This window comes from Notolabrus celidotus, chromosome 18, assembly GCF_009762535.1.
Source record: "Notolabrus celidotus isolate fNotCel1 chromosome 18, fNotCel1.pri, whole genome shotgun sequence".
Classification (NCBI taxonomy): domain Eukaryota; kingdom Metazoa; phylum Chordata; class Actinopteri; order Labriformes; family Labridae; genus Notolabrus; species Notolabrus celidotus.
Window position 1 is genome coordinate 28,161,326 of NC_048289.1, and position 14,472 is coordinate 28,175,797.

The 14,472-nt window shown below is 40.3% G+C and overlaps 1 protein-coding gene across 2 annotated transcripts in view; it reads right to left on the reverse strand.

The window, feature by feature from the left end:
- thrab (thyroid hormone receptor alpha b) overlaps window positions 1-14,472 on the reverse strand; it is a 482,714-nt gene that overhangs the window by 5,450 nt on the left and 462,792 nt on the right. For both annotated transcript variants that reach the window (XM_034707682.1, XM_034707683.1), the window contains 2 exons: window positions 13,000-13,146; window positions 1,559-1,817 (listed from right to left, as the gene is read on the reverse strand). In XM_034707682.1, coding sequence (XP_034563573.1) covers window positions 1,559-1,817; window positions 13,000-13,146 — 406 coding nt within the window. The remainder of the gene's footprint in view (window positions 1-1,558; window positions 1,818-12,999; window positions 13,147-14,472) is intronic.

Here is a 14,472-nt window from a genome sequence, read left to right on the forward strand (position 1 = left end):
AGAACAAAATAAAAATAAAATATTTTTAAAAATCCTTGATTTGTGATCGTCATTTATAATTCAACCTTTTTTTTCTAACCTTTTTTTGGGTTAGGTAGTCTATACCTGATAACTTTATTTGATTATTGCTTTCAAAAACTACTTTTTAAAAATGTTGTCCTGTTTAATATCGAGCACTTTTATATCTTTGCACTGTTGCATACAAAATAAAATTAATAAAAACGTTTTTTTAAATCCTTGATATTAAACAATTGAATGAAACAAAAATATATATTTAATTTTTAAGACAAGAGAGAAGCATTCTCAAAGAACAATGGGACAGCTTCAGTGACTGTAAGACTGGGGGAAGAAACTTTACCCTGTGAAGAATGTATGGTAATTGCCCTTAATATGTAAATGCAAACATAAATGCAAATGCCAACTGTTTCCTGCCAACCTATTTTATTTTTATTTATTTTATTTATTTTATTTATTTTATTTATTTTATTTATTTTATTTATTTATATTTATTTTATTTATTTATATTTATTTCATTTATTTTTATTTATTTTATTTATTATTATTTTGATTTATTATTATTATTTGTTTTGTTTTGTTGCATTTATTTACATATTTACTTATATTATCTGATGTTGTCATAGTCCATTTTATTTGTAATGATTTATTGTTCATTATTCTTGTTTAAAAAAAAACAAAAAACTCAATAAAATTACTATTATTAAAAATAAATAAAGATTTAGCAGCAGCATCACAAGGGTCTGTTACTGTTTATTGCCAATAGCTTTGAACTGGCTGTCATTATTACAAATTATAAAGTTCTTTCTAATGATGCATCAAAATTCTCATTGAAGAAACACTTTGCAGAATGCTTGCTTTGTTTGTCACATTGCAAGAAAGTTCAAAAGTAAGAGAGAAAATCAAAGAACATCTTAAATGAGATTGAACTAAATTGGTGGTTGGATTAAATAACTGCAAAGTTTCTTATCTGATCTTTCCATTAAAGTGTATTGGATGCAATTAATTTGTCTTGTCCTCTATTTTATTAATTAATTTAAAAAAACTTATGCACAAATTTGGTTCAATAGTTTCTTCTTTTTAATAACCTGGATAACCTGGATAACATTTTCCTTCCTTTGCTAAGGAGGAAAGATTTTTCCACCCTCCTTTTATCTGCATGCTGTCTATCATTTCAAACACTGAGCCTATAATGGGACACGTGTCTTTAACCATAGTATGAGTTTCTACATAGACTGTCCCAGTGTTAATGTTTTTTAATCACATTTGGGATGAGTTCTACATTTCCTCCTTTCAGCACTAACTAAGTAATTGGATTTCTCTCTCCGGGTCATAATGAAATCTGGATTCACAATAGACTACATACATATTCTGTACAGCAGAAGGTAATAACTTGAAATATGGACTGTCATCGAATCCTGTCTCCAAGGGCACAGAACCCTGAAACGCTTACATTACATTAACCTCAAACTCTTGCACTAGCGGTGTTAGAGGACAGACTAAGTTTTAAAAGAGGTCAAAAAGTTCTTAAGTCGATAACAACCTGAGCTCATGAGCAGCACGGCCTGCAGCAGCGCCACTTCTGTGTCGTCCAGGTTGAACTGTGCCAGGCTCTTGCCCAGGTCGAAGATGGCGTCCGACACCACGCCCAGCCCACCGTTCTTCAGCTGCTCACGCTTCACAGCCATTTCCCCGCTCAGCGTTAGCGTCTCACTCTCCGGGTCATAGCGCATGGCAGCTCGCAGTGACATGATCTCCATGCAGCAGCCCTTCAGCAGGATGATCTGGTCTTCACAAGGTAGCTGGGGAACAAAAGGATGGTTTATGGTTTAATGTTTCATTTCTAGATTTGAACACACATGGACAAGCGCAATGAGCACAATGACGGGTGCCATATTGGAAGTGGCAACTCAACCAAACATCAGATCCTTTTGTGTTGAACTCTTGGCCCTTGTTTAATCTTAATGGATGTGTTGTAGGAACATTTGACCCCTGTGCAGTATGTATGAACAAATAGTAAAGCTAATTATCCAAAACTGTTTTTTGAACCAGGCGGTAAACATGTTTAACTTTGCTGTAAAATTCAGGACTTTAATATTGGACCAAATGGGGATTCCTTGGCGTTCGAAGCAAGCCTCAAGTGGACACTCGAGGAACTGCAGTTTTTTGCACTTCTAGCTTCAATGAAGGGGCAGCTTGATTTATTTTTACAGTTGTTAAATCTATGGAGGAATCTTCACAAAAAGGGAAAGGGGGAAATATGATGGATACTTTCACCAAAATGTCCTTTTTTCCTCACCTTTTTCTTTCATTTTGAGGGAAAATATTAAAACATTACTCAAAAGAACCACTGTGAGGTTGTTAACAGAAAAAATGAGAACCAGTCACAGTAGTGTTGCAGTACTCGAGACCGGTCTTGGTCTCGAGACCGCCTATTTAAGGTCTCGGTCTTGTCTCGGAATCGAAAGCATTTAAACTTGGTCTTGTCTCGGCCTCGGACTAGGCGGACTCTATACTTTCTATCAAGAGCAGTCGAGACCACCACTGATGCTCTCTGTCCCCGTCATTACTGTGATAAGGGAGAACCCCCCTCCTTTTCTCAATTCATCCATTTCTTCCTCACCTGTTATGGACTGGACTTTAGCGGTGCTACGGTGAGCGATAGTCCCCTTGCACTCAAGCATTAATGAATGGAGACAGACTACAGGAGGAGAGACTGTGTGTGCCTTTGACCAGAGATGTCTGCTAAGTCATTTAATTAAAGGTGACATATCACGCTTTTTTCATCAACATATATTGGTCTAAGAGGTCCCCAAAACATGTCTTTAAAGTTTATGCTCAAAAAAACACTTTGAAATCAGATTTTGGCATGCCTGAAAAGTCCTCTTCTTCATTCCTCATCTGAACACTCTGTTTTCCCTCTGACCACGCCCCCTCCGGAAGTGGATGTGCCTCGGCTCTCCAGCACGTTGATCTAATGTTTACATGTTGGCTGAATATACACGGCTGCTCAGAGATCGCGTTACTTCAACCCTCTGAATCTGATCCTGACGGAGAGGCGCCTGTAGCAGGACCTTTCTGAACGATTGGTCACAGATTTAGTGTTTCTTGTTGTTTTATTTATCAGTATGTAGACGTGTGTCTTGGTACACAGCTACGAACATGTAGCTATGTGGCTATGCTAACTAGCGCTAGCACTTATCCATGATAAATAAAAATCATCCACTAGATCTTCAAATCTGCAGACGTGGGGAGTAAAACCGACCTCTGCCAGAAAGGCAGCGGGACCTTTTATGAACGATTGGTCACAGATTTAGTGTTTCTTGTTGTTTTATTTGTCAGTATGTCGACGTGTGTCTTGGTACACAGCTACAGCTACAGCTACGAACATGTAGCTATGTGGCTATGCTAATTAGCGCTAGCACTTATCCATGATAAATAAAAATCATCCACTAGATCTTCAAATCTGCAGACGTGGGGAGTAAAACCGACCTTTGTGTTTATTAAGACAGCCTACAACTAGCATGCCTCCCTCCTAAGCTCCTTGTTAGCACACATTTGTGCAGGTAATGAAAAACGGGGGAGGGATTCAGTATTATTTTATACAGTCTATGGGCTGAACAAGCTCCGAGCTCTGACTCCGTGACAGACCGGATATTGTTGTGACGTAACAAAAACACGGAAGTCTGAAACGGCTCGTTTCACACACATTTACAGAAAGGTGGAGAAATCAGAACAGGGGCAGAATGGATTTTTTTCATTCTCGGGGGGTTTGTAGACATGCCAGGGAAACATATTTCAGGTAGAGAACCATTAAAAAGTCAATTTTGCATGATATGTCACCTTTAAGCAATAAATAGACATTCAATAAAATACTCTGGAGGCTCACTGAGAGAAGGGCACAGCTAAATACCTGCCACAGGATTACCACAGTCAACACCTATAACCCATCAGATAAAATCACTACAAATGTTAGAAAATTGAAAATGCACACAACTAATGAGAAAAGAAGGCTTGATAAAATAATCCTGCTCAGCTACCGCTACGACCTCCTGCCTCTCCTGAGATCACAGGCAACAAAAACAAAGTTTTAATTCTCATCTAAAGCGAAAGTTAAACTAACAACGACCAAATGAAACTTCAGGAGTCAAAAGGCTCTCACAGGGGGTCAAAAGAAAGGAGACAAGGACAAAAACAAACCTTGTTTGTTGCTGTCAATTGCAATTAAAGCAAACTTAAATAAAATAAACAGAAGTCTTTTATTTTGTTAACTCTCATAATGATTTTTCATCGATCTATGGTCTTGGTCTTGCCTCGGTTTCGCCCTGCCTTGGTCTCAGTCTTGGCTTGGTCTCGATCCCTAAATGTCTTAGTCTTGACTCGGTCTCGATCCCTAAATGTCTTGGTCTTGTCTTGGTCTCGATCCCTAAATGTCTTGGTCTTGACTCGGTCTCAATCCCTAAATGTCTTGGTCTTGTCTTGGTCTCGATCCCTAAATGTCTTGGTCTTGATCCCTAAATGTCTTGGCCTTGTCTTGGTCTCGATCCCTAAATGCCTTGGTCTTGTCTTGGTCTCGATCCCTAAATGTCTTGGTCTTGGCTCGGTCTTGATCCCTAAATGTCTTGGTCTTGTCTTGGTCTCGATCCCTAAATGTCTTGGTCTTGACTCGGTCTCAATCTCTAAATGTCTTGGTCTTGTCTTGATCCCTAGATGTCTTGGTCTTGATCCCTAAATGTCTCTGTCTTGGCTCGGTCTTGATCCCTAAATGTCTTGGTCTTGTCTTGGTCTCGATCCCTAAATGTCTTGGTCTTGGCTCGGTCTCGATCCCTAAATGTCTTGGTCTTGACTTGGTCTCGATCCCTAAATGTCTTGGTCTTGGCTCGGTCTTGATCCCTAAATGTCTTGGTCTTGGCTCGGTCTTGATCCCTAAATGTCTCTGTCTTGTCTTGGTCTCGATCCCTAAATGTCTTGGCCTTGTCTTGATCCCTAAATGTCTCTGTCTTGGCTTGGTCTTGATCCCTAAATGTCTCTGTCTTGGCTTGGTCTTGATCCCTAAATGTCTTGGTCTTGGCTCGGTCTTGATCCCTAAATGTCTTGGTCCTGTCTTGGTCTCGATCCCTAAATGTCTTGGTCTTGACTCGGTCTCGATCCTTAAATGTCTTGGTCTTGTCTTGGTCTCTGTGCCCTCTTGTCTCGGACATGTCTTGGTCTCTGTTAATGTGGTCTTGACTACAACACTAAGCCACAGCGTCTTGAATTCTTTTAAATATTACAATAACTGCATTGTCTATCTACATCTATATGTCCACCAGCTGGTTGTAGCTAACATTCATCACCATAAGAATTTCCCTCTAACTGTGACCAGACCGGGGTTAAATGATTGTTTATTGAAATAACTGTCAGAATAAATACCCCTAAAACAAACAAAAGGAAGAGGGGAGATTGTGTTCTTATTCATCATGCATGGAGCCGTTTAGATCAAGCTGAAGAAACAAATGCAAAGAAGATGTAAAGAAATAAAGTCCAGGTGTTGCTGAGATATCGTTCATGGGAATGGAAAGGACATGGGGTAATGTTTAACTCTACGCCTGACCTTTTCACCACTGAGTTTCAATTCATACTTAAGTCCAAGAGGAAGTTTGGGGAAAAAAATCCCTCTCTGTATTCCTGAGATATCGTGTGCATAAGAACGGGATGGACAGATGGACAAACAACCTACGCCTTCGGCCACGTATGTTGAGACATGGACGCATTAAAATCCCTTCATAGACTCCTCCTGAGACAGAATCATGAATAATATCCGATTTTATAAGTGAAGGGAAAACAACTGGCCTCCTTAATATCATCCAAGATGAGTCTTCATCTTCATGCTCACCTGTGTTTGAGATGGATGTCTGGATTCAGCAGAAAGTGGAACATTATTATACTACTGGGGAAATGTTACATGTTGCAGGAAATGCTTTAAATATTCCTCCTTCCTGCTTGTAAGCGCCTGCCCCGGGTCAGCATATTGAAATGATATACACATGTTGGTGCATGCTCAGCATCATCTACACAGAAGTGAAGCAGATCCAAAGTTCTCAATCATAATGTAATTCTCAGGACTGATACAAGGGAAGGAAAAAGGATCCTGGAGGTTAAACTCTCAATACCTTCTGCTATATCCAGTTAATGTAGACAGTGTTTTGTTTACATCAGTGTCACTTAGTTATCAGTAATTGGGTTTGCATCGTAAATGTATTGCGTCTCTCCCAGTGTTACAGTTTTAAAAGTGACCCTGTAAACTGGAGACCTTCAGCTGAACGTGTCAGTGTCTGTGGAGTTTACACAGCTGTTGAAACACAGAGGGAGTTCCTGGGAATGCAAAGTAGTAGAAAGATTTCTAAATATCCTCATCATATATTTAATGATCGTCTAAAGACGTTTATGAGGAATGCATCCAGCTGAAAGTCCCCAGTTAACATGGTCGCTGTTTAAACCAAAACACCGGCCGATCTCTGCCACGGCTTTTTGAGTTCAAAAGGATTTTAAAGCCGTGTTGAAACGTCTTTGCTACTCGCGCTTATCTCCTCTCACGGGTCAACTTTTTTGTCCATTTTTTTTGTCAAATTTTATTTTTTTCAAAAAAAAAAAAAAAAATTGAAACATTTTTTTTAAAAATCTTTTTTTGTCAAATTTTATTTTTCAAATTCCTTTTAAAAAAAAAAAAATTTTGTCAATATTTTTTTTCAAATTTTTTTTTTTCAAACTTTTTTTTTTTCAATTTGTTTTGTTCAAATTTTTCCAAAAGCCATTCACAGTCATTGTTTTTTCCATCTGTGATTCTCTTGATTTCTCTTTCTTTCATTAGTTTTTACTTGTTCTATCTTTTTTGTATGTGTGTGTACTTTTCAAAAGAAGCTGTGATTCTCTTGATTTAGCAGCTTGTAACAGTACTCTTCTCTCAGCCCACCGTGAATGCGTCTCTCCCAGTGTTACAGTTTTAAAAGTGACCCTGTAAACTGGAGACCTTCAGCTGAACGTGTCAGTGTTTGTGGAGTTTACACAGCTGTTGAAACACAGAGGGAGTTCCTGGGAATGCAAACTAGTAGAAAGATTTCTACATATCCTCATCAGATATTTAATGATCGTCTAAAGACGTTTATGAGGGATGCATCCGGCTGAAAGTCTCCAGTTAACAGGGTCGCTGTTTAAACCAAAACACCGGCCGATCTCTGCCACGGCTTTTTGAGTTCAAAAGGATTTTAAAGCCTTGTTGAAACGTCTTTGCTACTTGCGCTTATCTCCTCTCACGTGTTGATTCATTCATTGCTTTTTCCATGTTTTTAACTGGAGGCGCAAAAATTTCACTTTTTTCAAGTTGTTTCTGCATTGGGAGCACAATTTCAAATTTGAGGAAAATACATTTTTTCGACAGGCCCCGGTCAACTTTTTTGTCAATTTTTTTTGTCAAATTTTATCTAAAAAAAAAAAAAATGTGACACTTTAAAAAAAAAAAAAAAAAAAAAATTTCAAATTTTTTCTTGTCAAATTTTTTTTAGCTAAAAATTTTTTTTTCGATTTTTTTTTTTAAAACATTTTTTTTTTGTCAATTTTTTTGTTTCAAATTTTTCCGAAAGCCATTCACAGTCATTGTTTTTTCCATCTGTGATTCACTTGATTTCTCTTTCTTTCATTAGTTTTTATTTGTTCTATCTTTTTTGTATGTGTGTGTACTTTTCAAAAGAAGAAGCTGTGATTCTCTTGATTTAGCAGCTTGTAACAGTACTCTTCTCTCAGCCCACCGTGAATGCGTCTCTCCCGGTGTTACAGTTTTAAAGGTGACCCTGTAAACTGGAGACCTTCAGCTGAACGTGTCAGTGTTTGTGGAGTTTACACAGCTGTTGAAACACAGATGGAGTTCCTGGGAATGCAAAGTAGTAGAAAGATTTCTAAATATCCTCATCATATATTTAATGATCGTCTAAAGACGTTTATGAGGAATGCATCCAGCTGAAAGTCCCCAGTTAACATGGTCGCTGTTTAAACCAAAACACCGGCCGATCTCTGCCACGGCTTTTTGAGTTCAAAAGGATTTTAAAGCCGTGTTGAAACGTCTTTGCTACTCACGCTTATCTCCTCTGACGTGTTGATTCAGTGAATCCATCTGTGATGAAATATAGCACCATCTAAAACAGCACCAGCTGAGTCTCTTCATGCTAACAGGCTAACTGTTGTGTTGCTCATAATGATACCTGCCTGTCCGTCTGCTTCTATGGTGTCATCTGTGACGAATGGCATTCGTCTTTGTTTTACTGCCCTCTACTGGTCTGGTAGTGTAGTGAATTTGCTTACTTAATTTTTCCTCCATATTTCACTGGCAAGATTTGCACAATCTACCCTTCTGCTTTTTTCCCCAAAACCTTAAGATCAGTGTCTCCACTATGATGTGTAGGATAGAGGCACTGTCATTGAAATTTATCAAGCTGGTAGAAGTGATCAGAAATAGCACCAAAAAGGCGACCGGTTCCAATATCTGTGAAATAATTTGGAATTATGACTCATGTTTTTTGGAAAGTCATATTTCTGTTTTACTTATGTTGCTAACTAATGTAATGAGTCCAGCTTATACTTCATATTTCCTTTACGGCTGGTTTAGTAAATGGTATGAGGAAGTAATGCCAATCCTCGTCCAGCTGTCTCAATTAATTTGACATTAAGGGCTGGATGTTCTCCATCTGAGAGAGTTTGACTTTATCTTTAAACCATAGATGAATAGTTGAGGCTTCTGCTTTTTCCCCAAACATTAAGATCAGTGTCTTCACTATGTCATGTAGGATAGAGGCGCTGTCATTGACATTTATCAAACTGGCAAAAGTGATCCTAAATAGCACCAAAAAGGCCACCGGTTCCAATATCTGTGAAATAATTTGAAATTATGACTCATGTTTCTTAGAAAGTCTCATTTTTGGTTTTCTTATGTTGCCAGTTAATGTAGTGTGACCAACTTATACTTAATTTTTCCTTTAAGGCTGGTTTATTGAATGATATGAGGAAGTAATGCCAATCCTCGTCCAGCTGTCTCAGTTTATTTGACACTAAGAGCTGAGTTCTCTCCAATTTAGAGAGATTTACTTGATTTTTCAACCATTGATTAATAAGAGGAGCTTCTTTTTTTCCCCAAACATTAAGATCAGTGTCTTCACTATGATATGTAGGATAGAGGAGCTGTCACTGACATTTATCAAGCCGGCAGAAGTGATCATAAATAGCACCAAAGAAGAGACTGGTCCCATTATTGTGTGCACAATCTCTGAAATAATTAGGAAATTAGGACTAATGTTTCTTGGAAAGTCATATTTCTCTTTTGCTTATGTTGCCGATGAATGCAGTGTAGTTTGCCCAAGTCGTTCTTCATTTTTCTTTTAAGGCTGGTTTAGTAAATGATATGAGGAAGTAATTATGAGACAATTTATAGAGGAAAGAAAGAAGCTAGGAAGGAACAGATGTTGTGGAGGAGAAGGCACTGGAGGGGGAGATACATAAGGCTGGGGTTGAAAAGTGGCAGACATTTTTTTATTTTTTCTGGTGATGAAAACAGATTATGACTAATACACCCTGATTTACATGCATATTGGAATCTGTGGGTTGAAGCCTGCTTGATTAAATCTACAGACTCTGGTGTGCTGAATTAAGTCTCACCTTTATGTAAGCTTGTTTCTTCTCTCACTGCTCTCGATTGCTCTGCAGATTAATTGACATTCACTGGCTTTATTTTGTCTTCTACATTCGTACCTGGAGGGCTCGCTTAATTTTTAGTGGCTGGATGAGTGGTGGCTTTGTTTCTTGTGCTGTCTTATCAGTAATTCATTGAGCTGGCACAAACTGATTTCATTTAGGCTAAACAGGTTCTCTTCCATCAGATTAAAAGGGTTCCTTTCATAATATAATCTATTAGAAATTGAATAAAAGATAACACAGAACACATGGCTGATTATCTGCTTCAGTGTCTGGAATACTAAAAATCTTTCCCCCTGATCGGCTTCTGTTCACGTTCTATAGAAATATTAGAACATCCGGCAGCAGCATGAGGAATCTCTTCTAATTTACATGCATTTGAATACTAGAATCCATCATAATAGTCACAATTATACTTTTAAAATATGCTGATTAAAAAAAGTAATGACCTCTACTTTCAAAGGTTTCTCTGATTTATGTTCCCAAACACCGTGATGAATTACAGTTACATCTTCCCTCTCATTACACCCCACAATCCCACTCACACACATTCCTTTCCTCACTAACACCCACACATACACTCACACACACTCCACAGCTGTCACCCCAGACAATACCTCAGCTACCCTGATAATTATCCAATCACGTACGGTCTCATTGGGAGCAGCAGGGGGAAGACACATGATTACATGTTCCTAATTAAGGCGGGGCAGACAGGAGAGCTTCTCTGATTGTCAGCGGCTACAGACGCTGCTTCGCGGTTTAGTTTTCACAACCAGACGTGCGGGCCAGACACATTTTGAGTGCTATAGCAAGATGTTATTGATCGAGTCGTTAACCTGTGCCCCCTTTCGTTACCCCAAACAAGGAGGGTTAGATTATCTGTTTGCAAGCAGCACTGACTGCATATGAAGAAGGACAGCACCTCAGAGTGAGAGTCTGCGCAGTAGGAATCAGCTGCTGAAACTGCAGTAATGAACATCTGTCCCACTAACCAGAACACTGATTTAACTTAACGATAAAGCAAGTCTCAATTATAGAAAGTTTAAGGACTCTTGAGTTAGTATTCGATACATTCCCTCTCCTCTAATCTGCTGATCTGGTGCACAAAGCTCTGCAGGGGCTGCTTTTATCAAGAGAGCTGTCAATCATGTTGCCACATCCCTTTTTTTAAAGCATCAAGTAATTAATTAGAACTAAACTTCTCAGAAAAATTAACACTTTGACTTAAATCAGCATGGAAGGAACTAACCGTAATGTCTGAAACACTTTGTTTGACGTGCATTTTGATTTTAAGGGGGCAGGCTTAAGCTTAGATTGGTAAATGGTAAAGCTTTTCTAGTCTTTCTGACCACTCAAAGCGCTTTTACACTACTAGTCACATTCACCCATTCACACCAATTCACTCAGAGGCTGCTCTCAGGGCCATCAATATAAACTAATCCCATACATGCACATTCACACACTGCTGAACAACAGCAGGAGCAATTTGGGGATTCAGTGTCTTGCTCAAGGACACTTCATGTGGCATGTGACTGCCGGAGCTGGAATCGGACCGCCAACCTTCTGATTGAAAGACGACCAACTCTACCCACTGACCCACAGCCACCCAGATTGGCACAAGAGAAATTGAGCATAGTGTTGGTTCTGGCAGGCTACTAAGTCAAACTCGGACCACAGGACATCAGCTGCTCTTAACACCAGCCTCATCAGCTGATAGCTTCTATTTAATAAACTGCTCTGCCTGCCATCTCTTGCTGCTCCCCCTGCAAACTGCTCTGCAGCCACCTCCACCCGGCTGACCCACAGCCGCCCAGATTGCCACAACAGAAATTGAGCATAAAGCTGGTTCAGGTAGACCATGAGACCAAGCTCAGTCCACAGGACATTCGCTGCTCTTAACGCCAGCCTCATCAGCTGATAGCTCTTTTTTAATAAATTGCTCTGCCTGCCATCTCTTGCTGCTCCCCCTGCAAACTGCTCTGCAGCCACCTCCACCCAGCTGACCCGCAGCCACCTCCACCCGGCTGACCCACAGCCGCCCGGATTGCCACAACAGAAATTGAGCATAAAGCTGGTTCAGGTAGACCATGAGACCAAGCTCCGTCCACAGGACATTCGCTGCTCTTAACACCAGCCTCATCAGCTGATAGCTTCTATTTAATAAACTGCTCTGCCTGCCATCTCTTGCTGCTCCCCCAGCAAACTGCGATGCAGCCACCTCCACCCGGCTGACCCACAGCCGCCCAGATTGCCACAACAGAAATTGAGCATAAAGCTGGTTCAGGCAGACCATGAGACCAAGCTCAGTCCACAGGACATTCGCTGCTCTTAACACCAGCCTCATCAGCTGATAGCTTCTATTTAATAAACTGCTCTGCCTGCCATCTCTTGCTGCTCCCCCTGCAAACTGCTCTGCAGCCACCTCCACCACAGCTTCTCCTTTTCTGCTGTGTCTCATTTTATCAGTGTCATATGTATTGACACTGATCCTCGCTCTAATCTGTACCCAGTGGTCTTTGCTGATGCTCTGCCTGCCTTGGCTTTTTATGTATGCACATTAACCCTCGGCTCCTTGTTCTTAAATGAACCGCTTTTTCTATCAACAAGCTTTAATAACTCAGTTACAGCAGACATTCTTAGCTTTCCATTGATACCAAATTTGTCTCATTCAGCATATTCAAAATAAATTCAGGAGGGTCTGGCGCCCTCAAAAATGGTCTAAGGGTTAAAGAGAGGGGAGGTGTGCTCTCCCCGCCTCAGGCTTTGGCATTCCATGTAGGCACATGGAAGGGCTGGGAGCTCCCAGACCTCCTTATATATTGCATGCAAATAGTTAAATCTTATTTTCCTGCAGTGTTTTTTCTTTCAGATTAACACATCACAGAAGAGTGGACTGTTGACATAAGTGGAGGACTGTCCAGTTTTATAACGAGGTGCAAAGATTCAAAGAACTATGTATGAATGAAATCCTTTTGACACTTTTTCCACAATGGATTTATCTTTCTCCACTGAACACTCTGGAGTTGTAAATATCACTCATAACTTTTTACCACATGTCCTTTTGGTCCTCCTCCAATAGTGGAAATGCAAATTCAGCTGGATGTATTCACCTCCTAAATAACTCCTCTCCATAACTAACACACACACACACAGAGGAAGTCTTGGCTGCGTCTGCCGCTGTGTGTTACAGCTCTCCGTCTATCTGCCAGATCCCCCCGCCCCCCCTTCGTCCTCAAACCTGAACCCCATTAACCCACCACTCACCTCAGAGAACAGGGGCAGTTTTTTGGCAAAGTCAACCACACGGGTGATGGCAGGAGTGATGATCTTGGTGAACTCGCTGAAGGCCTCGAGGTCCACCTTGTCTCCGTCTGACGTGGGCTCAACCGGGGACTGGCCGATTTTGTCTGGCTGCATGGGAGAAACGAACGTCGATGGTTGATTAGAGAACAGTCCAAACTGACATTTCACATGAGTTTACACTCTAACAGAGGAATCGCTTAAGTGTTAAAGATTACTGGTTTTGTTAATGAATCCCAAGCAAGACCAAAACCAACATGGAACTGTCTCTTCTTATAAATCTGCTCTGTGTAATGAAAGCCTCTACATCTTATTTTTTCTGTGCTGTGAAGCGCCATTGTTGTCCAAACACTATTAAAAACACATCAGTGGAACACGCTGCTGCTCTGGTCTCCATCCTTCTTCATTAACATAAACACACACTGTAGTTTTTTAATTAATTCCACATACAGCTGCGGTGAGTAATCACCACTGAGCTGGACTGTGTATTAAAGCTGGGGTTGGTCGTCAGATTTAGAGACACTTTTTGTTATACTGGTTAAAATGATCTTTATGTCCTGATGGCAATCAATACATAATGTGTTCTTAAAAACAAAAAATCTACAGCCGGAGTAAACCTGGTAAAACACCAACCAATCACAGTTTTTGGGGTCCAAAATTTTAAACCAATCAAATCCCGTCCTGCCGTTTTGCCCGCCTCCTGCCTCTGCTTCCAATTTTTTTTTTTTCAAATTTGCTGTATTGGCATGAACAACGAGATATTATTGCCAAAGCACATAAATTCATACAGTACATTATATATATTCACAACACTACACTCACCATATATACATTAATCACACAACATATTCATTACATATTATATCCATCACATACATATCAACCATATATTACATATTTTTTATGCATTAATGAACGATGGTGTCACCTATACAGCATATCTCAATGTCCTCACCCGATGCGGCACGCTCACAAAACCTCCACCCAAAATCAAACCCCATGGGATGGTGCGTCCCTCAGGCTGTGACAGGCAGACACATATTTAGCAGCCAGAGGAGCTGCTGACCCTTCCCCCAGGAGAACTGACAGTTTCTCTTCTGGGGTTAATGTTGGGAAGTTTGGTACCATTTTAGTAATTTCCCTGTAGTGGGCATCTCTTAGTAAAGATAACTTGCTGCAGTGGAGGAGGAAGTGCATCTCTGTCTCTATGTCCCCTGTAGAGCAGTGAGCACATAGACGCTTCCCCTGTCTCTATTTACTTCCCCTCTCGCCCGACCTCGGGCCTGCCCCCTCTCGATGAGGTGCTCTGCTCAGGACTGTAGTCCGGATCAGAGTCTAAAAAGCTCTCACCACGAGGGCTCTGACTAGCAAAAGAGTTAATGACATTTAGTAAATCCTGACGTCCGGATGCTGTAGGGATGACAAGCTGATTCCAGT